This window comes from Mizuhopecten yessoensis, unplaced genomic scaffold, assembly GCF_002113885.1.
Source record: "Mizuhopecten yessoensis strain PY_sf001 unplaced genomic scaffold, ASM211388v2 scaffold716155, whole genome shotgun sequence".
NCBI classification, from domain to species: domain Eukaryota; kingdom Metazoa; phylum Mollusca; class Bivalvia; order Pectinida; family Pectinidae; genus Mizuhopecten; species Mizuhopecten yessoensis.
In genome coordinates, this window is record NW_018479975.1 from 25,572 (window position 1) to 50,969 (window position 25,398).

Consider the following 25,398-nt stretch of genomic DNA (forward strand, 5'->3'; position numbering starts at 1 on the left):
AGCTTACATTGAAGGGTTTTGTTATGTTATTGTCAGGAATAGAAGGAAATGGTACATGTAGCTTACATTGGAGGGTTTTGTGATGTTTTTGTAAGGAAGGAAATGGTAACTTACATTGAAGGGTTTTTTGATGTTATTGTCAGGAGTAGAAGGACATGGTAGCTTCCATTGGAGGGTTTTGTGTTGTTATTGTCAGGAATAGAGAAGGAAATGGTAGCTTACATTGAAGGGTTTTGTGATATTATTGTCAGGAATAGGGGGAAATGGTAGCTTACATTGAAGGGTTTTGTGATGTTATTGTCAGGAATAGAAGGAGATGGTAGCTTACATTGAAAGGTGTTGTGATATCATTGTCAGGAATAGAAGGAAATGGTAGCTTACATTGAAGGGATTTGTGATATTATTGTCAGGAATAGAAGGACATGGTAACTTACATTGGAGGGTTTTGTGATGTTATTGTCAGGAATAGAAGAAAATGGTAGCTTACATTGAAGGGTTTTGTGATGTTATTGTCAATGGTAACTTACATTGAAGGGTTTTTTGATGTTATTGTCAGGAGTAGCATTGTCAGGAATAGAAGGAAATGGTAGCTTATATTGAAGGGTTTTGGGATATCATTGTCAGGAATAGACGGAAATGGAAGCTTACATTGAAGGGTTTTGGGATATCATTGTCAGGAAAAGACGGAAATGGAAGCTTACATTGAAGGGTTTTGGGATATCATTGTCAGAAAAGACGGAAATGGTTGCTTACATTGAAGGGTTTTGTTATGTTATTGTCAGGAATAGGAGGAAATGGAAGCTTACATTGAAGGGTTTTGTTATGATATTGTCAGGAATAGGAGGAAATGGAAGCTTACATTGAAGGGTTTTGTTATGTTATTGTCAGGAATAGGAGGAAATGGAAGCTTACATTGAAGGGTTTTGGGATATCATTGTCAGAAAAGACGGAAATGGTTGCTTACATTGAAGGGTTTTGTTATGTTATTGTCAGGAATAGGAGGAAATGGAAGCTTACATTGAAGGGTTTTGGGATATCATTGTCAGAAAAGACGGAAATGGTTGCTTACATTGAAGGGTTTTGTTATGTTATTGTCAGGAATAGGAGGAAATGGAAGCTTACATTGAAGGGTTTTGGGATATCATTGTCAGGAATAGACGGAAATGGAAGCTTACATTGAAGGGTTTTGTTATGATATTGTCAGGAATAGGAGGAAATGGAAGCTTACATTGAAGGGTTTTGTTATGATATTGTCAGGAATAGGAGGAAATGGAAGCTTACATTGAAGGGTTTTGTTATGATATTGTCAGGAATAGGAGGAAATGGAAGCTTACATTGAAGGGTTTTGTTATGTTATTGTCAGGAATAGAAGGAAATGGTACATGTAGCTTACATTGGAGGGTTTTGTGATGTTTTTGTCAGGAAGGAAATGGTAACTTACATTGAAGGGTTTTGTGATGTTATTGTCAATGGTAACTTACATTGAAGGGTTTTTTGATGTTATTGTCAGGAGGAGAAGGACATGGTAGCTTCCATTGGAGGGTTTTGTGGTGTTATTGTCAGGAATAGAAGGAAATGGTAACTTACATTGAAGGGTTTTGTGATGTTATTGTCAATGGTAACTTACATTGAAGGGTTTTTTGATGTTATTGTCAGGAGTAGCATTGTCAGGAATAGAAGGAAATGGTAGCTTATATTGAAGGGTTTTGGGATATCATTGTCAGGAATAGACGGAAATGGAAGCTTTCATTGAAGGGTTTTGGGATATCATTGTCAGGAATAGACGGAAATGGAAGCTTACATTGAAGGGTTTTGGGATATCATTGTCAGAAAAGACGGAAATGGTTGCTTACATTGAAGGGTTTTGTTATGTTATTGTCAGGAATAGGAGGAAATGGAAGCTTACATTGAAGGGTTTTGTTATGTTATTGTCAGGAATAGAAGGAAATGGTACATGTAGCTTACATTGGAGGGTTTTGTGATGTTTTTGTAAGGAAGGAAATAGTAACTTACATTGAAGGGTTTTTTGATGTTATTGTCAGGAGTAGAAGTACATGGTAGCTTCCATTGGAGGGTTTTGTGTTGTTATTGTCAGGAATAGAGAAGGAAATGGTAGCTTACATTGAAGGGTTTTGAAATGTTATTGTCAGGAATAGAAGGAAATGGTAGCTTACATTGGAGGAATTTGTGATATTATTGTCAGGAATAGAAGGAAATGGTAGCTTACATGGAAGGGTTTTGTGGTGTTATTGTCAGGAATAGAAGGAATTGGTAACTTACATTGAAGGGTTTTGTGATGTTATTGTCAGGAATAGAAGGACATGGTAGCTTCCATTGAAGGGTTTTGTGATGTTATTGTTAAAAATAAAAGGAAATGGTAGCTTACATTGAAGGGTTTTGTGATGTTATTGTCAGGAATAGAAGGAAATGGTAGCTTACATTGGAGGGTTTTGTGATGTTATTGTTAAGAATAGAAGGAAATGGTAGCTTACATTTAAGGATTTTGTGATTTTATTGTCAGGAATTGAAGGAAATGGTAGCTTACATTGAAGGGTTTTGTGATGTTATTGTCAGGAATAGAAGGAAATGGTAGGGTATATTGAAGATGTTTTCTTTCCTTGAACATGGTACATCTGTCTTCGTACTTTACGCGGGTATTCGACTTTCACCCCTTTTATTAGCTCACCTGGTCCGAAGGACCAAGATGAGCGTATGCCATACCGTTGCGTCCGTCCGTTCTTCGTCTGTCCGTCAACAATTTCTTTAAACGACATCTTCTTCTTAACCACTGATTGGAATTTAACTAAATTTGACTGGAAGCATCCCTAGGTGGTCGGGATTAAAAATTGTACAAATGGTGGAGCTGACCCCCCCCCCCCCCCCCATGAGGCTGAGGGACGGGGAAAAAAGGGGGCAATTTGGTTAAATTGCTTTAAGCGACTTCTTCTTTGGACTAAGAGATGGATATCATACAACTTGTGAAAAAAAAAGATGGATATCAACCATATTTGACTGAAAGCAATCCTAGGTGGTGGAGATTCAAAATGTACAAATGGTTGGGCTGACCCCCAGGGGCCTGAGGGGCGGGGCCAAAAAGGGGTAATTTGGCTATATTTCTACAAACGACTTCTTCCGTCGAACTATGCACTGGATATCGATAATATTTAATCAAAAGCATTCATTGGATGCAGGGATTCAAAATTGTACAAATGGTGCGGATGACCCCTCAGGGGGCTGAAGGGCGGGGCCAAAAAGGGTTATTTGGCTATCAGTGACATCGATGGTTGAGTTAGGAAATATCTCGCAAAACAGAGCCTAGAAACCCTCCAATTAGTTCGTTCTTGAAAAACTTGGAATATAATGCGGGGCGTATCCTGAGATGGCCAGTCTAGAAAGTAAGGCTGCATCGGATGTAATTCCTGTCGGAGGTAGTACCCAGCTGCTTCGTCCGGTACCAGTATTGTTCCAAAAACGTTGAGAAGTTTGACGAGACAATTCAATAGCTCTATGTCAAAACATGGTTATCAAAGAAACATCAGCTTTCTGTGTTGATGAGTGTTAGATGTGGGGCTATCTCGCGTGGCAGTTGAGGTATCGGAAAAGGCTACCCAGCTAAAAAGTGGGTACTGCACGGATTCTCCACCAACCATAACAACGAATTTTATGGCGTTGTTATACAATTTGAAAAGTAAAAGTTCTGGAGATGTTGAATGTGGTCCAAATATCATTCTTTTACAATAACTTTCTCTAGGTCGGTGGGTGATTTCCAGAATATCCAAAATCACACCCGTACAGTCCGAGGCCTAGGTCCCAACTGATGTTTCAAAGCATCACCATGTCGTCAAGTACATTAACAAATAAATGAACAGTAATTAGCTGGAGTGACAGCTGTCATTCATAGCAGTCGTCCTTTGATATTGGAGACCTTACCCGACCATGTAGGCCAATTAAGCTGTCCTGTGTCTGAGACTGAATACATTGTCCGACCTGGTAAGACCAGTTTATTCTGTTAAGTAATATCATTAAGTTAAAAGGTATATGGTTTACAGTGGACATAGTTAATGCATAAGTTAATCTGACAACAATGATTCAAACGAATTGTGAGTGACAGCTTCAAAGGAAAAGCTTTGTTAGAAAAACTTGTCTTAATCTACACAGTTTTAAGAGAGTCAATGTCATAAACAATTTACACAAAACAGTTCCGGTAAATCGAAATATCCCTCTGTGGAATAAATTCAATGAAAATGCAAAAGTTTGTAGTTTAAAATACGACGAATAACAAATAAAATGAGAAATTAAATTAAAGTTCGAATTCAGCCCTTTTTTCATAAAATTCTTTGTGGTATATCTATTACAATGTTGTAATACTATAGAACTCAATATATGCATCTATTACAATGATGATATATATAGGATCTTACATGTGTTTCCTTTTCATATGAGATTTATGAAACCTGTCTAAGAATGTTTCAATTTAGTGAGCCTCTGGCGAGCTAAAATGAAAACTTCGTGACGAGTTTCATATATTTCATTTGAAATGAAAACGAGTGTAAGACCCTTTTTATCACATAATCAAGATTTGTTGCATTTATTCATGTAAAGTGACAATTTTCATGAAACTTTAAAATGTAAACAGCCGCCATTTTTACTCCAGTGCGTAAGTCTGTGACGTCAAGTACTTGTCCTAGGCGTAACGTCACATTTGAAACAATTGAAACTTACAACCAATCACAGGGCTGATAGCTCATATTACATGGGTTAATACGGAAGAAAATATGACATGGGTATATTCACTGGATAACACTGTACATTATGTGATATAACAATTTACTAGAAATCTTTGTTTACTTGTTTTAGATCGTAAGGACGACGAGGAAAATCCGCCTGGATCTTCCGACTCCAAACACAAGAGAAAACACAAACATTCTCCAGTTATGGTGCGTAAGAAAAAGAAAACGGAAGCGCTGAAATCAGGCGGTCCACCAGAGAATCTCTTTCCGGAAATCACCTCGGCACTTCCTGCTGATGGGGCATGCGGCAGTGACGTTAATATTCTATCAGCTCTTATAGGTATGAAACGTATGGTTTGAAAGGAAAGTTAACCTGAATTTGTATTGTGTTCTTATAGAATGATATGTATTTACATTCTAAAACGAATTGCTGTCCTAGGGAGTAAACGACAAACCTGGTTGTATTTGTAATAGGGTATGGACAAATGTACGACCAGACCGGGGTTCGAACCCGGGACCATCCAAACTCTATACGGACGCTCTACCAATTGAGCTACCTGGTCGCCGACGATCGACCCAGTCCAGTTCCGCTACATTCCTTGCTCCTTTCTTTAAGTCTTCGCCTCTGTAGGCACACATATTTACAACTCATGTTCGGGTTACTACTTGCCAAGCGTACTCCATATGCTTGAAAGGGTTGACGCACGCTCTAACAGTTAACTACCTGATCGCCGACGATCGTCCAAATCCAGTCCCGCTACATATTAAACAAATGGACAACGGGTAGTCATAGAGAAAACGTTATTACTCGATTATCGAGTGCGACCTTCTTATGCTCATAACCGATAAATGTACCGTACTTTTGTATCTGTACATGTAGTAAGTTGTTTTCTTGCTTTATTGCAAATATTGAAGGCCAAATGCAAAGGGTACACTTAATTAAAAAAAAAACTTCACTCATGCTTGGCAATATGATTGTTTTACCTTACCAATGTTACATATCTAGTATTCAACATGATTAAATACTCTATCTCTTGTACTAGGGTAATAAATATAAATTGGATGGATCATAAGGACATTATTTTGTTATACAGATGGGGATGGCGATTCAACAGATTCAGAGTGTGCAATGGACCAGCCGACTCTCCTGGAACAATTAAAGATCATACTTGATAACTACCAAGACGCTCAAATCATTCGGGTAAGAGGCGACCTGAACTTATTGTTTTGTCACTTCTCTATCAAGTTAAAATGGATCAATACACTTCAAAATGAACAATGTTAACTGACTTATTCCTTAAAGATATATTCACTTGTTGCTTTGGTAAAATAATAACTGGCTATCTATATATCTGTTTTCTGGCCTTTATGTATATTCTATATCGCTCTGTATCCTTGTAATCCAAAGGATACGCTCTCTTCTTTGCTCAGCACCCCTGCCATAGAAGGCATGTGAATAAATATTTGAATGCTTTAAAATGTGATACCTCGGATCTGGTCAATTTCACCGCTATGCTGCCGAGCGATTATTTTGATGTGCATCGAAGTATCAAGCTAGCTCTATTGTATTATTTAAAAGGTGGCGAATACAGAGCCATCGATTTTGTCATAACGTATTCCAGGGTTGCTTAAAACTTAGAATCCCTTGGAATAACAAGGATGATCTGACTGGCAATTATCCTATAGCCAAACGTTTGCCATGGCTTCATTGTGTATCTGTTTGTCGTCCGTCGACATGTTTTCTATGAAATGCTACTTGGTGTGGAGTATCCTTAAGCCAAGGCAAAACTCTAACACGTTTAATGTCGTATTGCAACTAAGGGCGATTACCCTTACAAGTACGATGTATATCGAAAATAAGGGAAGTTACTCTTACATGTACAAGTACCAAGTACATTGTGAATAGTAAGTAAGGGCGATTACTCTTACATATACAAGTTCAATGTTTATCGTAAGTAAGGGCAGTTACTCTTACATATACAAGTATCATGTCGTAGGTAAGGGCATTAACTCTTACAAGTACCCTGATAGCGTACGTAAGGGAAGTTACTCTTACAAGTTAAATGTTAATCTGACCACGCTCGGCCATTTCCGTGGAATAACCTCAGAGGTAAGTAGAAGACATGTTAGGGCTACTGGATTTTGATCACTTAACATAAACAAAGATGGCAGCTTACTGCTGTGCGTCAGAGGAGACGGAGAATACATAGTTTAATGGTACCAGTGGAAAGAAGGCCTTTGACAATGACATTTCGGGGATGTTTTTATATGTCTTTAGATTCGATGTCAGCGTTGCCTCTCTAAATGTTTTTTTTAATATGCTTATTGTTAAACCACCCCCCCCCCCCCCCCCCCCCCCCTCCCCCACAACACACACTTTTTATATCTAAGTGAGAAATCTTTGATGAATAGTTTGTTTCTTGGATTTTTCAAAGCCTTCTTAATTTGAGATCTTCCGATAAACTGCGTCATTCGAGCAGTATCCATAAAATTACCTCCCAGAATCTTTTCGAGCATACGACGGAAAAGGGCGAAGTGATTTGATTGGTACTTCTCTTCTAGAAGTATTATGTTAATTATAGCTAAGGGAGGTTACTCTAACAACTATAAAGACTTATCGCAACAATTACAACCTGAGGTTATACAAACAAAAGAAGTCAGGAGAAAAACGTGGTTGCTTTCTATTACAGGAACTAGTTCAAAACGCAGATGACGCCAATGCCTCGGAGATGAAGATTGTGTATGTGAATGGTGACGTCGAGACATCACAAGGGAAAAGCTGTTATTCGGATTATTTCAGGGTAAATTTAGGCAGAAATGTATTTCATTTCACGATGAAAACAGTAAAGATGCTACATACTTACATTATAACAATTAAATCGTTCTTTGAAATTATCCTAAGATATCTTCATACGTATACGCCAACGAGTTAGCTCAACTCTAGTTATGGTTTTATTTATAACACAAAACATAAGTTACTATTCATATTTTAGCTCACCTGGCACGAAGTGCCAAGTGAGCCTATGCCGTGGTGCGGCGTCCGTCGCCCGTTCGTCGTCAATATTTTACTTTAAACGACTTCTTTTTAATAACCGAAAGGCCTAGGGAGATGATATTTGGCCAGAAGCAAACTGGTATGAAGTGCTACCAAGTTTGTTCAAATAAATGACCTTCATCTATTTTCATGGTCACAGGGGTCAAATATGTCAAAAACCTTTAAACAACTTCTTCTGAATAACAAAGAAGCCTAGGATAATGATATTTGGCCAGTAACATGCTGGGATAAAGGGCTACCAAGTTTGTTCAAACAAATGAATCTTACTTATATTCAAGGTCACAGGGTCAAATATGTTTAAAACCTTTAAACAACTTCTTCTCAATAACCAAGAGGCCTAGGATGATGCTATTTGACCAGTCGTATGCTGTAGTAGAGGACTACAGAGTTCGTTCAAATGAATGACCTTGACTTATATTCAAGGTCACAGGGGTCAAATATGTTTAAAACATTTAAACAACTTCTTCTGAATAACCAAAATTCCCAGGGTGATGATATTTGGCCAGTAGCATGCTGGGATGAAGGGCTACAAAGTTTGTTCAAATAAATGACCTTCAGAAATTTTGAGAGTCACAGAGGTCAATTGTCTTAAACAATCTTTAAACAACTTTTTCTTAATAATTTAGAGGCCTAGGATAATGATATTTAGGCAGTAACATGCTAGGATAAAGGGTTACTAAGTTTTGTTAAAATGAATTACCTTTACCTATATTCAAGGTCACAGGGGTCAAATATGTTTAAAGCCTTTAAATAACTTCTCCTGAATATCCCAGAGGAATAGGCTAATGACATTTGGCCAGTAACATGCTGGGATAAAGGGCTACCAAGTTTGTTCAAACAAATGACCTTTAACTATATTCAAGGTCACAGGGGTCAAATATGTTTAAAGCCTTTAAATAACTTCTCCTGAATATCCCAGAGGCATAGGCTAATGACATTTGGCCAGTAACATGCTGGGATAAAGGGCTACCAAGTTTGGTCAAACAAATGACCTTTACCTATATTCAAGGTCACAGGGGTCAAATATGTTTAAAACTTTTAAATAACTTCTTCTCAATAACCAAGAGGCCTAGGACGATGCTATTTGACCAGCAGCATGCTGTAATAGAGGGCTACTGAGCTAGTTCAAATGAATGTCCTTGACTTATATTCAAGGTCACAGGGGTCAAATATGTTTAAAACTTTTAAATATCTTCTTCTCAATAACCAAGAGGCCTAGGATGATGCTATTTGACCAGTAGCATGCTGTAATAGAGGGCTACTGAGCTAGTTCAAATGAATGACCTTGACTTATATTCAAGGTCACAGGGGTCAAATATGTTTAAAATCTTTAAACAACTTTTCTGAATAACCAAAAGGCCTTTGCCAGTATAATGCTGGGATGAAGGGCTACCAAGTTTGATCAAACAAATGACCATCTATTTTCAAGGGCACAGGGGTCAAATATGTTTAAAGCCTTTAAATAACTTCTCCTGAATATCCCAGAGGCATAGGCTAATGACATTTGGCCAGTAACATGCTGGGATGAAGGGCTACCAAGTTTATTCAAATGAGTTACCTTCATCTATTTTCAAGGTCACAGAGGTCAAATATGTTTAAAAACTTTAAACAACTTCTTCTCAATAACCAAAAGGCCTTGGATGATGATATATGGCCATTAACATGCTGGGATGAAGGGCTACCAAGTTTGTTCAAATGAATTACCTTTGCTCATATTCAAGGTCACAGGGATCAAATATGTTAAAATCTTTAAATGACTTGTTCTGAATATTCAAAAGGTCCAGGGTAATGATATTTAGCCAGAAATATGCCGGGACGTAAGCCTATAAACTTTCAAGGTTGCAGGCGTCATATGTTTAAATCATTTAATAGATTCAAATGGATCGAACACAGATATTTTGCCTGTAGCTGTATATTAGTCCACTTTAAAGATTACAAGTTTGCGATTAATACCAGGTGAGCGATGCAGGCCCATTGGGCCTCTTATTTTAATTGAAATACTATTTATATATTGTTCTGTAAATTTCCATTACGGTACTTCCAGGCTCCAGCGCTGTGTGTCTATAACAACGGGCTGTTTAGTAAACAGGACTGGAATTACATCAAAAGCATCTATAATAGTGGCAAGCGAGAAGACACTCTCAAAGTGGGCAGATTTGGTCTGGGATTCAAGTCGGTCTTCCACATCACAGGTAAGGACACTTCCACATCACAGGTAGGGGCACTTCCACATCACAGGTAGGGGCACTTCCACATCACAGGTACACTTCCACATCACAGGTAAGGACACTTCAACATCACAGGCACACTTCCACATCACAGGTACACTTCCATATCACAGGTAGGGACACTACCACATCACAGGTAGGGACACTTCCACATCACAGGTACACTTCCACATCACAGGTAGGGACACTTCCACATCACGGGTACACTTCCACATCACAGGTACACTTCCACATCACAGGTAGGTACACTTCCACATCACAGGTAGGGACACTTCCACATCACAGGTAGTGACACTTCCACATCACAGGTAGGGGCACTTCCACATCACAGGTAGGGACACTTCCACATCACAGGTGGAGACACTCCACATCACAGGTAGGGACACTTCCACATCACAGGTAGGGACACTTCCACATCACAGGTAGGGACACTTCCACATCACAGGTAGGGGCACTTCCACATCACAGGTAGGGGCACTTCCACATCACGTTCACTTGTAATGAAATATTCCTTTTTCAAGAAAGGTGAAAGACGACATGAATTTATGATTGCAAATTATTTCGTAATTTTTTAAGGTGTATATTTATGGTTGGGAGCAGAGGTAGGGGTGGGGGTTTTGGGGTGTATTTTTTTTGGGGGGGAGGGGGGGGGAAGGGGGTCAAGGAAATGACCATGCCTGAGAATGTAGATCTGTATTGCTTTATTGAGGTATGGTGATTGTATATACCGATCTGAACTTGAAAATAAGGACACTTTAAACATTTACGACATTTTACTTGCATAACTAGTTGGGACAAAGTAATACTAAGCTCTATAATAAACTTGTCAATTTTGAATATGAACTTTCTCTTTCTGGACAATGCCCGCTCCCTCCACATTGACATTTTCATAATCTCCTGTTGCATTTTGAAAGTGTCATCAGGTTAATTAATCTCTCAGGATTCTATAAAATATTTTAGCCTGACAAGCATGATACGTATACGTGGTCCGTCCTGAAACAGATCTGTTCAACGCTATTCCTTCATAAGGTACTTTCTCAAATTTCCTTTGACATTTCTCCTTGAGCTGTAGTTTAAAAATCATCTTGCAGTATACTTTGACCACTAGGTCAATTGTCAAATAATTGCATGATTTTCAGTAACATATAGTCATGGCAATAATTATAGAACCGTTTAAGACTAATTGATAAATTTTGCAATAGGCCTGCACCACCCACAGACAATGTGCAGTGTACTGTCATTAGGTCACTGTGACATTGACTTCAAGGTCAATGGTCAAGTAAGCGCAAACGTTTTAGTTGTACATTTTAAACTGTTGGATACTCTGATCTTCCGCGTCATAACTTTTCAATTGCAATAAATCATATACTTATTTTATGAGTTAATAGTCGGCTTACAAATGTTTAAGAAAAATTGAAATTTCACGGTTATTTTACATCATCTCCATAATTGTATTTTGCAAGAGAAGGGGAAATATATTCGCTATTAAGAAGAGACATGTATTCTTTCACAAAACGAATATCCAGATTCTTATTTGGTTTACATAAAACTTGAACGATTTTCATAATTTCACAATTTGAATATTTATTTCAATTTAATATGTTAACATTTCATATACTGTGTTTGGTTTCAGACAAGTGTATAATTACAAAAACATATTGCTTTGAGCACATGTTTGTGCAATGCAAACAATGATTTTAAAAATTTGATTTTGGACCAGGAAGGAATTCTGTTAATTATTGTTTTGAAAAGTTGTGTGTGTATGTTTTTATTACAGATAATCCAGTGATTATTAGTAATGACCGAGCAATGATCATTGATCCTTTCCGGACACAAAAAGGACATGGTAACGATTGCCAGGTTTTGACCTTCAAGAAACTTCGGAAATCTTTAAAAACACATTACAAACAGGCTATTGAAGCGATGAAGTCTGTTTATGGACATTTCGGATTTACAAACAAATCTCTGGAGGACACTTACTCAGGGAGTATCTTTTGGTTTTCCTTGCGCCGCTTGCCCTCAGAGTTGTCGACCAGAGTCTTTGACCATAATGATGTCACAGAGCTGATAGACAGTTTCAAGAAAGAGGCCGCTACTTTGCCACTTTTTCTTAAGAACATCGGTCTGGTTTCGTTTTCTGACCAAGAAAAGGAATCCGCATCATTCTCAGTAAAATGCGATGTGTTAGAAAAAGAGGAAAAGAAATCATTTAACAGGAAATTGAAGGCATGTAACGGTGTAAGTCCCAATGACAGTATGAAAGCAATATTTCGTGTCGACATTTCTCTTAAGGACGATCAACATGTAAATGAACAACGCTGGGTTGTTTGTAATTATATAAAAGGCCGAAGCGATCTTTCCGTAAAGCTCAGAGAATTGGCCGAGGACAAACAACTGTCGTATAGTCCTTTCGTAGGACTTGCAACACCAGTCGAAGACACTACGGGTATACAATTTCATGGACAAGTGTTTTGTTTTCTTCCTCTCCCAAATACGAGTGAAAATCAAACGGGGCTGCCTCTGCATGTCAATGGTTTTTTTGCCCTCAGTCAAGACAGACATCACGTAAAATGGCCACCAGATGACCAAACTGACCGAATGGACCCGCCTCAGAAATGGAACCGCTTACTATGTGAAGAAGTACTTGTAGAAGCGTACGTCGATACGGTGGAATACGTCAAGGGCCTCACTGTTAAAGACAATTGTACGGATTGCGATACCAACATTGTATATAGCATACTTCCGTCACAGAAAACCATTCGACCAAATTGGGATGCGGTTTTTAATCCCTTGTGCAACCGCCTCAAGGACAAGACCATTTTTTATACCAATAATGGCGGCAAATGGATAAAAGCAAAAGACGCAATCTTTTCAATTTTACAATTTATTGAAGACGAACTTGAACCAAGCACCATCCTACAGACGGAACAGTGTATATTTGATCTTTTACTCAAGTACCAACGTAATGTTGTGAAGGTTCCCTCTCACGTGGCGGAAATGTTTCCTGAAGTGCCTAAAATCACACCGAAGTATTTGAGAAATGTTCTAAGAGAAAGTAATATCTACGGTAGACTTCCAGTCAAACAACAAATGTTGTTGTTACAGTTTATTCTAGCAGACCGACAGTATGCTGACCTTCGTGACCTGATGCTGCTTCCTCTCGAGGACGATACCTTCAGATCATTTGACGCTGAACAGCCTGTGTACCGTTGTACGGCAAGTGAGATGAAGATGTTTCCTGGGACAGAAAGGAACTTCATCAAATCAGACTTACCGCAACAAACAGCTGATCATCTGAAAGAAATTCAGAAAGCAGGTTCGTTATTGAGTCACTATGTTTAGTACTGATGTTGTTTGGAAATTGATTTGAGAATTTTGCAAAAACGGGTATGCTGGTATATTCCTTCAGCACGTGAAAATGTATGACTCTTTGACAGCATGCTTAAGGATGTTCTCTTCTAAGGTTTAAATCACGTTAAAACCTCGTTTCGATTTAGTGTACATGTAACAGGAGTATACTAAATTAAACAAATTATGATCAATATTAAAAGAAACATCCATCTGAAAAGTTTGTGAACAAAATAGATATCTATTGTATTTATTTTTACAAATATAAAACAGTTAACAATTGGAGGTTTCTGTCGCTTCTTACCAAGTCAAAATTTCACATTTTTTACACTTTCTTTATAACTAAAATTGTCAATGCGACGCCGTTTTAAATTGTTACACGTTGGTTATGGCACTTTCTTTCAAATCCATCAGACCTTTTTATACTTTTATAGTAATTGAATCAGCGAAAACTGGTGAAAAATTAATATTATTTTGATTTAAAAATAAGCGGTAGGGCTAACCATTACTGCTTTTCTGAGATCAGAATGTAATTTTAAGTCTTTTTACTTGCATAATTCAGAAGAAACCCTTTTATAACTAATACATGTACCCGTATACATCGTATATAACACTGGGCTACATTAATAGCATACTTGGAGGATATCGTATGAATTTGTTCTTGCAATCAAACTGATTTATTTCACCAAAATCACATACTTCGTTATATTTGTAGTGCAGTTTTTGTAGTGTTTGGTTTTTATCAACCTTTTTAGAATAAAATGTGAAGTAGTTTATGTTTCCATCACTCTGTAGGTTTCTGCAACCTGAGGACTCTGGACGCAGACGGATTTCCTACCTTACTTAACGAGACATTGACTGCAAATGGAGATATTGGAGCCAACGGATGCTTTAGTTCTACCACCAGCCACATTACAATGGAATGGCTCGACCACGTCTGGAGCTATATCGGTCAGAAAAAGTATCAAGTCCTGGAAACTTTTGAAAAGTTGAATTTGGTTCCTGTAGATGATAACTCTATTTTAGGTGAAGGATTGAAACTCATGCCATTAAAGGGGTTGTATTTGGTGACGGATTTCGATGGAATGGCTTCGCTTGATCAGAATCTGTGTAACGCTTTAGAAAGGCTACCAATTACTGTCATCAGACATATTGCCAAAGGTGAAACACTTACGTATCTAATGGGTACCTATTGCAAGTATCCAAATCTCGAAGGACTGCTTGAACTTTTAGAAAGTCTGTGTAAAGTCCCTATAAGACAAGAGTTACTCGAGGAAATGACACGACGGTTCAACGACCAATGCAATTCCGAAGAAAAAACAGCTTTGCTGAACTTTCTTGCAAAAGATTGTCAACATTCTAATTCAAATGCTGATAGTTTTATCAGAGAATTGGCTATTTTTCCAGAAACGACAAACGAAAACAACGTTTTAGAGTTTACATCTGTAGCAAAGAACGGACACATAGCGTGTGAAAACAGCATCCCAGTTAAATATCATTTACCTCACTTGCATTTGGATAACATACAGAGGATGCTTGCTAAACGACTAGGAGCAAAGGAAATTTCAGAGACGAAGCTAGTTGAAAATATCCTTCAAGCCATGACCAACACTCCTGGCATCTATGAAAGATCAAGCATTGAAACTTTCATGATGTATGTACTTAGGTACTGTACAAGGCTGTCCTCAAGTGAAGATTTGAATGATATCATCTTTTTAGGTTCGGGGATCAAATTCATTGCAACTTCGTCTTCATCGAGCACAACAGAGCTAGCACCGATCCGGGCATTCTTTGATCATACTAATCAAGTACTTAAGGAGTTGTTTCGTTTTGACGACAGCAAGTTTCTCATTAAAAAATATCAGAAGGAGGAATTAGAGTCTGTACTTAGAAACTTTGGTCTCAAATCCGATAAGGACGTTAAAGAAGACGATGTTTTAAATGTGGTACGAGTACTTGATCGAGAGTGCCGAAAAGGGAAACAGGCGCAAATGGAGGAAATTCGTCATTGTTCATTTAAAGTAATGGAAATACTGGAGAGGATGGAAAGGGAATCCACTGTAAATTTGGATTTAAGGGAATATCGATGGATATCTTTCATCGACGAGAAACCAGTTCATTATCCGGATATACTACCTTGGTGTGCGGATCATTGCCAGTCTCCTCTATGTACCCCGCAAGATGTATCCTCGAGTAAACACGAGACGCAGGCGGCATCTGTTAAATGTATCGTGGACACCTCTAGCTGTCCTTGCCTTGCAAACAAATACGGATGGAATAAACCTCCAGATGCTGACACATGTCTTCTTCAATTGGAAGCGGTGAGAAACGTCTTCTGTATTAAACACAAAGCCAAGTTGAATGGTATTTTAAAAGACATATACCAACAACTGTTTGATGATATCAATTCATTGGATCATGAACTGGAATCACAGCCGATCATTTGTACAGGAGCGACTTTTCATCTTCCTAGAGATGTGTTTATATCTTTTCCCTTGGACGAGAACATCCATCTGGAGCCTTATATGTACAAACTTCCTGTTGAATTTGAGGAGTTCTCTAAAATGTTTGTTGAACTAGGGTCAGTTCAAGAACTTGAAATAAATTCATTGAAGTTAATCCTTACAACAATTAGGACATCAACTAGGCCGTCAACGACCGAGAAAGATAGACAGATGGTTGTTAAAATTCTTAAAATAATATCAAATCTACGAGATGCAAATGATATTCTGAGTGATGTATTAGTACCTGTCCAATCACAGAATGCCAATCTGGTATTACAGCCGGTAAAAGATTGTACGTACTCCGACGAGGATTCAGGCTGGTTACAAAATGAAGAGGATGATGACGTCAATTATGTCCATTCCGATGTTGGTGCTAAATTAGCGGAATCGCTGGGCGTTCAGTCTTTCACTCAGAGATTTTTATCAGACGGTGGAACAGAAGAAATGACTGTAGCATGTGGACAGTCTGAACCTCTGACGACAAGACTTAAACATTTGTTGGAAAACTACCCAGATGGATTAGCAGTGCTGAAGGAACTTGTTCAGAACGCAGACGATGCCGGAGCTAAACATATTCATTTTCTATATGACGAAAGACAGAATAAAGAGGCGACAGTAGGCTTAATCGACGTTAACATGGCAAAATGCCAGGGTCCAGCGTTTTGGGCTTTCAACGATGCTGTTTTTACCGAACATGACTTTGAAAACATTGTCAAACTTGGAGGGGAAACCAAAAAAGCAACGAGAACCAAAATTGGAAAATTCGGGCTTGGATTTTGCGCCGTTTACAATATAACAGATGTTCCCAGTTTTGTAAGTGGAAATTCTCTGGTAATCTTTGATCCTCATACTACTCATCTAGGGAAAGCCATCAAGAACAAAAGCAGCCCAGGAATTCGGTTGACCATTACAGAAAAAAGTTCTGGTATGCTAAAGCGAATGAGGAACCAGTTCATGCCATACAACAACATATTTGGATGTGATTTGTCTGGAGACACTAAACCTCTCAAGTTTGAAGGAACGCTTTTTCGATTTCCATTAAGAACAAAGCAACAGGCAATAGACGGTGAAATAAGAAGTACTCCTTATCGCAAAGATGACATGGTACAACTTCTCCATCTTCTTAAAAACTGTGCAGGGGATTTGTTGACATTTACACAGAACTTAAAGGATATCAAAGTATCTCATCTGCAAGAGGACAGCGTTAACCTACCGAATGATATTCAGCTCATGTTTAGCGTTGAAAAAAAAAAGATTAAAATGCATCATATGTTGAACAACCCAGCAAACATCAATGTCATGACGGAAGCCGAAAATGTTTTGAGAACAAAACAACCATTTACAAAAACTGAAATGATATCACTTAATATGTATACTTTAAAAAATGAACTCCTGAAAGTCGAGGAAACCTGCTTAACGTCTTCTCCCTGGTTAGTGTCTTGGGCTTCAGGAACTAATCAGGATGTTCTGGAAAAAGCGATCCAGCTGCAAAATGATGGGGCCTTACCACTTGGTAGTGTTGCAGTTTCTTTAAAAAGTATAAAATCACCATTGGTCCCAGTGCCATTCCCGCATAAAGAAAAGCTGCGTGGATTATACGACAAGAGTCACATTTTCTGTTTCCTTCCTTTGCCCGTCGAATGCAAACTTCCAGTGCATATAAATGGATGTTTTGCTGTCAGCAGTGATCGGAAAGGCTTAGTTAAGAGCACAAGTGACGAAAAAAGCGAAACAGAGAATCAAGTCTGGAATAGAATGCTTATGTCTGATGCAGTATGCAAAGCGAACCTATGTTTATTGACAAGTCTGGAGCATTTCGAAATGTCTTCAGACGAAATTTATTCAACACTTTGGCCTTTTACTGTGGATCAGTCAGATGAAACATCATGTTTGTCAGATGCGTTCTGTAAAGCCGTTGTTCATGGAGATTACCGCGTGTTTTATACGCCACAAGGACGTCGCGCTTCATTCAGTGAATCCGTTTTTCTTGACATTACATTGCGTTATGACAACGTTGTTGGGGAATATGCTTTCGAAACTTTTACAAATTTGTATAAAGATGAAAGAGTTCCTATGGATATGCCTCAAGCGTTACATCGTCAATTTTGTACAGCTGATTGTGAAGAGGATCTTGTGCAACAAACAATGACCATGAAAGAATTTTATGAGGATATTGTCTTCCCTCACATTCAGCAAATCGATGCAGAAAAACGAGATGCACTGGTGATGCACATATTGAACACCGATGACCATTCTCTGCAAAATTTACTGAAATCAAATCCATGTATTCCTGTTCTACCAAATGGTAGATTGAGACTACCGAGGGACCTCGTACGACCACGGTCAGAAGTATCGGAGCTTTTCTGTGACGAAGACGGTCGATTTCCTAACGACGCCAACCAGTTCTTTTGTAGCGAGATAAACCTGAATTTCCTTGTGCAATTGGGTATGATGGATCGAGCGTTGCCGGACGAGCTTGTTGTGGAGAGAGCCCAATCTATTTCCAAATTGCTTGAGCTTAAACCGGCGTTTCATCGTTGCCGAAGGTTGCTAGCCTACCTTGAACGAGAACAAGATAATTGTGGAAATGATGTCATACATGATTTAAGTACAACGGCCTTCTTACCTGTTCTTCAGAAGCCTGGCGATTGGCCGGTGACCTGGTTTTCAAATGCAGATGAAACTGGGATGTTTTCTCCACCGAATCAAATGTTCTTTCCAGAGCACATGGAACGAATTGCGTGTTCACATTTTATAGTTAATGTTGAAGAACTAAAAAATGAGTTTGATGTTCTGATGATTCTTAAAAGACTAGGTGTGCAACATGAGGAGCTACATGAAGACGTTGAGAAACAACTTGTTGAAATTGGTAAAGTCGATGAACACATATCTGAGAAGCAGAAACTACGATTGCAAGAAATATGCATGTCTGTATACAGGTACTTGGACAGCTCATCAGAAAACCTGACTGGAACTTACGATGACCTTCCCATACTGTGGATATCTGATCAATTGATTCCTCCAAAGTGTGCCACTCTTGAGACGTTTTCTAGAATTGACTGCACACCTGAAATATATCAGGTCGTTTCACCTGATGTAACAAGATACGGAACATTTCTTAAACGCGTTGGTGTCAAAAAAAACCTTTGGAAAGAAAATGTTATTTTAGCACTGGAACGTGTGGAAATTGACCGCGATAAACCTCTAGAACTGGAGAAAGTTATACTGATAGTGAATCTATTACAGCTTCTAGCTGAAGTTTGTAGCCGACGTGGACTTCCTTTACAATCTGACGAAAAAGCTCGTATCCTTGTTCCAGATGATATAAACATTTTGCGATCATTAGACGAAGTATGTGTTGATGATGAGTTTCCCATGCCGAGACAAAAATACATGTATTTTGTCAACTCAAAAGTATCGGGAGAAATCAACAAGCTACTTGACATAAAGTCAAAGCGAGTAAAGCACCTAAATACTATCAAAGGCAGTTTGCCATTCGGACAGAAAGAGGAACTAGTGACGAGGCTGAAAGGAATCCTCGATGAATATCCTCGGGATGAAACAATTTTATACGAACTGTTGCAGAATGCAGATGACGCAGGGGCGAAAGAAATCATGTTCATTGAGGACAAGAGGCAACATAAAACTAAGGAAGGCATATTTGGTGAGAGTTGGTCTGACATTCAAGGACCGGCGTTATGTGTTTTCAATGACTCATGTTTTTCTGCTGCAGATCTAGAAGGCATTTGCATGCTTGGTAAAGGAACGAAATCACAAGACCCAACAAAAACTGGGCAGTTTGGTATTGGCTTTAATGCGGTTTATCACTTGACAGACGCACCTTCTTTTATAACAAGAGGTCCATCTACACCAAATCAAGGAACATTTTGTGCCTTTGACCCGCATTGTACATTCTGTCCAGCTGCTGATGATTTTAATCCAGGACTACAACTTCCTGATTTGACGGTACTCGAGGAGACATACCCAGGTGTATATGAATGCTATTTACAGGCGGAGTTACCTAGGGTACAGGGTACTTGGTTTCGATTTCCATTACGAACCTCGAAAATGGCAGAAATGTCTCATGTATGTAAAAGAACAATGGGAAAAGAATCACTACGAAGATTACTCTGCCGATTCCAACAAAATATGAAAAAGTGTCTTTTGTTTCTGAGAAATGTCAGACAAATTTCATTATGTGAAATAGATCCCCAAGGTAAACTTAAAGAAAATCATACAGTAGTGTCAACGCTGGAAGAAAACGATGAGCATCACCTGAAGAGGTTTTTCAACAAATGTGACACACTAACAAAAGAATTGTTTACTGTATCAACGAATCTGCTTGAAATCCCCAAACAAACAATTCAATACATCATGACCATAAAAGAAGATTTACGTCAACCTGAACGTTGGATTATAGCTCAGACGTTTGGATTAGACGCCGATACGAAGGTCCCAGACAGTGTAAAAGAAGCTTTGGAATGCAGGGAAATAAATCTCACGCCAAAAGGTGCAGTAGCTCTACCGTGCACACCAGGGGGTATGGACAGTCGATATGAATGTGCGCAACGAGAAATGTCCAAACATTACGACGATACTTCCATATCATACTATCGTGAAAGTATAAACAAACCAAATATTCCTGACCAACTTGCTTTTTCTACGTCATCCATTGAGATGTTACGCGACAGCAAGGACTCGGATTCTAAAGGTCAAGTTTTCTGCTTTCTTCCTCTCCCTTTGAAAACTGGACTTCCCGTACACATAAATGGTCATTTTGCTCTACATCAAACACGTGGAGCAATGTGGGATACTGAATCACCTAGAGGTTACTGGAACAGTTTGCTATTAGAAACAACTATATCAAACAGCTATGTCTTAGCTATCGAATACCTACGCGATACGTTCTCCAGTAATACCGTGGACGGACAAATTGCGAACATCGAAGGCATTAAAACTTTCTTGAATATGTATCACGACTCGTTTCCGCGATACAATCAAGGGAAGTTTGATCTGATAAAAAACATGGTTTCATCGTTCTTTGCTATACTGTATGATAGTGAGTCTACTATTTTCCCGGTACTTTCACCGAAAGCAAAGTCAATATGGTGGGTCGGTCTCAAACAGAAAGAACATGCATTTCCTGCCTTTTTCAATAATCTACCGGATCAGTTTTGGACTGGGGCACAAATGGCCATAAAGGAACAAAGACAATATTATGGACGGCAACTTAATGACGGAGAAGAAACTAAGCGCCTACAACAAGCTGAAAATGATGCCCACCAACTCTCATACATCCTAAAAAATATTGGCGTGAAGATTACTGAATCGCCACTCTGGATCAACGAGAGTATTAAAGAGGCATTTCAGAACCTGCCAAAGTTGCGCATTCAATGTGCTATGACCCGAAATGTTTTTGAAGAAGACCTACACATGCTCGATCATACTTTTGTCCTTCGTTTCTTAAGAACGGTAAATGAAACTACACCAGATGTTTGCCTCGTAAAAGATGTAGATCGAGACCTTACGGACACGCGAATCAAAAACATAGAAAACATGCTCTGTCTTCTACTGTATTGTCTCAAAGATAAACAAGTGTTCATCCAAAACATGGAACAATTACCCTTACTGGTAACTAATGACCGCATGCTAAGGCGTTTTTCCACAACAAGCCCTGTATTTTTATCTCAATTTTGTGATCTATTGCAAGCATCGTCAAAGGAATTCGTGCACAGGAAGATGGTCAACGTTCTAAAGCGGCTCCAACCGCTCAATCTGTTTTTAAAATGTTTAGACTTAAGCAGTTTTGCAAGAATGTTACCAGATAATGTTAATATGGCTTCACTGTCAGGAGAGGAACCAATTCCATGGAATCAGAACATTTTAAGTTTGGAATGGATGAAGGAGTTCTGGCAATATTTGGACACGTTGCAGCAAGTAAATATCCTGATATTGAAAAATTGGTGTGTTATTCCCGGAGAGTTGAAAACGACCAGTCAAAATGGTAATAATTCTGAAATTTTAGTACCCTGTCATAAAGGCTTCATTCTGATGGACAGCAGTACCTCTATGAAAAAAGAGCCCCTGCAATTCATACCTACCTCACTAAAAATACCTTCGCCACATGGAAGTATCTCTTCAAAAGCATTACAGCATGCTGTTGCTTCACAACATTATCCTGTGCGGGTAGTGGAATGCCTCAATTATCACCAGGATAACTTGAGATTGTTTCTAAATCCAAATGAATGTGATGTGATACTACAGTACTTATCGCATCCGGATAATCTTCTGATGCTGAAAGAGCATCCAGCCACGAGGGATCAAATAAAGAACCTCTTCTTGTTTAGGACTGTCAACGGAAGCGTCGTAAGAATCCTAGCATGTACAGATATTTACAATGTCAAAAATCATGCTAATCTTCTGAAAGATGGACTTGACGTTTGGTCAAACAAACTCAAATTTACTCTGTTGAGGGACAATTTTTTTACTAAAGATTTGATGCTTTATTTGGATTGTACTCGTCCTATTTCAGTTACTGAATTGTACTGCAAGCTGCTTTTGCCAAATTTCCACCATCTTGAAAGAAAACATCATCTGCCTCATCTTGAACGTGTCCGAAGTATGCTGATGGATAAACCAAGTTGTCCTTTAAAAGCAGCATTGCGTTTGTCAGCATTCATTTTCCATGAAGGAGTATTCAAAAAAGCAAACCATTTTTACAGCCCACACAACAGTTTCTGTAAGAAACTCTGTGACCAGTCCATGTTGCCACCTGAACCATTTGGAAAGTTTGCATGGAAGAAATTTATGATATATGCTGGTATGAATGAAACGGTTTCGGAGGATCTATACTGTCAGCTTGCTGAAGGCATAGAACGCTCTGCACAAAATACTGAGATAACGACAGAGATCAGAGAGAAATCTAAAGCGATGGTCATGTACTTGTTCAGTACAGACGAGCTTTCAAACAACACTCCACTGTTGAAGAGAATAAGGGATATTAGGTTCGTCGAACCCTACCATGTTTGCCAGGAATACCAAAGCATATACCCTCAGTTCGAGGGCCAGAGCTTGATACATTTCTGTGGGTCTGTATATCACTCTCTGGCTCCATTGGTATGGACCACGATATCTATTCTACCGGAGTATGTTTCTCCGTGTAGAAACAGAAACCAGATCCAGGAAGGATTAGGAATCCTACATACTCCGCCCATTTGTAATGTGCTATCTCATACCCACAATGTGTGCGATACACTCAACAGGAGATTACATGAACAGAAAACAAACACGGAACCTAGAGGTAATTACCTTTCTGAATTTAATATCACAAAATTGATGGAAAAATTATATGCATATTTACAAAACAAATACATTTATACTTCTGAAACCAAACAAATGCTTTCGGAAACACCGCTCGTACATTTGAAGGAAATGGGAATATTTGTCACCGCAAGACAAGTATCTATCACATTTTGCGGAAAGAAACAGATACCGCCATATCTGGTTGAGATTCCTCTGCATTATGGACCTTACAAAAAACTATTTAAAGTCGTTGGAACAACAGAATCCGTTACACTAGGTCAGTACTCCGATGTACTCTATCGTATTCAGGCCGAAGTAAAATCAGCGATCCTGGGACCTGAGCGGATACATGACGTCTTATCTGCTCTGACAGGATTTATGATGCTGCTAGAGGAAGCAAGCTTGTCAAGTATTGAAGAGTCTATGGCCTCAGTTGAGACTTTGTATTTACCTGCCTCGGACAAAAGTTTAGCAAAATCAACTGACTTAGTGTATGCTGATAAACAAAAGCTGAAAAAAAGAGTAACCCAAGGAAGTGATCATCGGATAGTGTTCATGCACAGTTTGAAGGACTGTAACAAAACTGAAGACCTCATCTTGAAACTACCGGTGAGAATAAAACCAAAAGGATTGAGCTCCATCATACAGGAGCATCTCATATCCGTTTCTAATAATGAACCGGATGCAAAGGTAGACGATTTGCGAGTATATCTGGCGTCTCAGAGGTTTTTGAACGCACTTAAACATATAGGCAAATTCGAGGACTTCGACTGCTGTAGACAACGGTTGTTGAGCATCTGTTTTGTTTCTCCGTCTGAAATTAAAACGATATTGCACGTGGATGGTAGACCTATTCGAGGTACAGAAGGTACTCAGGAGTGTTTTTACTCTGAGGGCGAACGAAAATGCTATATTGCAGCAAGTACCCTTCAAGTTCGAAACTGGCTGAAGAAAATTGGACAGCAACTCTGTGGAATGCTTTCGGATTGTTTTGAAAAACGAATTTCCCCGGAGAAATTTCGAGAGCTGATTGATTACGTTGACGACCCGACAGGATTTAAATCCTATTGTGAAGAACTTTTAGACGAGGAAGAAAACGATGACGACTCATTGTCATATCATCCGGGCCAAATAGTACCTGTTGGCCTGCATGCTTTACTACAGAATGACATCACTCTTCTAAAGGTTGGAGATGTAGTTGCCTATGAAATGTTTGACCCAGCTATCGATGGTGACAACGATGATGTGATATCTAAGGACGCAGCGTCTGATGCCGTTTATGTTTTTGTGAGAATCGTGCAGGAACAACCACTAGCTGGTCAACATGCGTTACATCAGAAATACAAAGTGAATTTCGGTCAGGACAACGAAAAGACAGTTTCGGGACTGCTTTTATACAAGGTCATTTATCCGGAATCATCCAAAACAACCGAATTAGTACTTCATCTATTTGGAAACGATGGATCTATACTTTGTAATAAAGACGGCATATTTGACCAAATTATTTTCACTTTGTCGAACGCTTGGAAACTAGATGATAAAGATGATAGGAAACGGGTCGTTAAAAGATTGCTTTTGGTGTGGCATCCTGACAAAAACCGCAATAGAGGTGATGAATATGAAAATTTTTGCAAGGAAGTTACTCAATTTATTTTTGATATCATCAGACGTCTTGAAAACGGTGAATGTTTTGACAGTAAGACCCCCGATGAATCGGACGGAGGCAACAGAAGACGCAGAAGGAGATGGAACTACGATAACTGGCAATATGGCGACGGTTGTTCCAATTTTTGGCAGAATTTTAGGGACCGGATGTCATCGAGGCATACAAAAAACCAGAGCAACTTCAGGCATTTCTATGCACAAAGGAAGGAATATGTTCCTGATCCGCAACCTGCAGAGGCACGGAGGTGGTTTCGGCAAGCCAGTATGGATTACTTAAGTGGAGTGAACTCTTTAAAAGCTAGCGATTCCACAGATAGTGATAATAAGACCAAGGAAGACTGTAACTGGATTTGCTTCAAATTCCATCAAGTAAGATGATATTTTCATTTTTTTACCACTTCTCTGTAGTCTGTTTGATACAAATGTGAATGAAATCTATTATTAATCTTAATAAAAATAAATCTTTTCTGAAACAGTCTGAAGAAGGTGATTATTTACACGATAATAAGTCTGTCTTCTATTGTACTCGTATATATGTCATGATGTCTGATTTTTTTTTTATGTAA

The 25,398-nt window shown here is 38.8% G+C and overlaps 1 protein-coding gene across 1 annotated transcript in view; it reads left to right on the top strand.

Annotated features, from left to right (window-relative positions):
• The window catches only part of LOC110441874 (sacsin-like), a 51,921-nt gene that overhangs the window by 19,803 nt on the left and 6,720 nt on the right, over positions 1-25,398 (top strand). The window contains exons 3-8 of the mRNA XM_021485154.1: positions 4,858-5,070; positions 5,825-5,931; positions 7,421-7,531; positions 9,830-9,977; positions 11,791-13,329; positions 14,157-25,201. Coding sequence (XP_021340829.1) covers positions 4,858-5,070; positions 5,825-5,931; positions 7,421-7,531; positions 9,830-9,977; positions 11,791-13,329; positions 14,157-25,201 — 13,163 coding nt within the window. The remainder of the gene's footprint in view (positions 1-4,857; positions 5,071-5,824; positions 5,932-7,420; positions 7,532-9,829; positions 9,978-11,790; positions 13,330-14,156; positions 25,202-25,398) is intronic.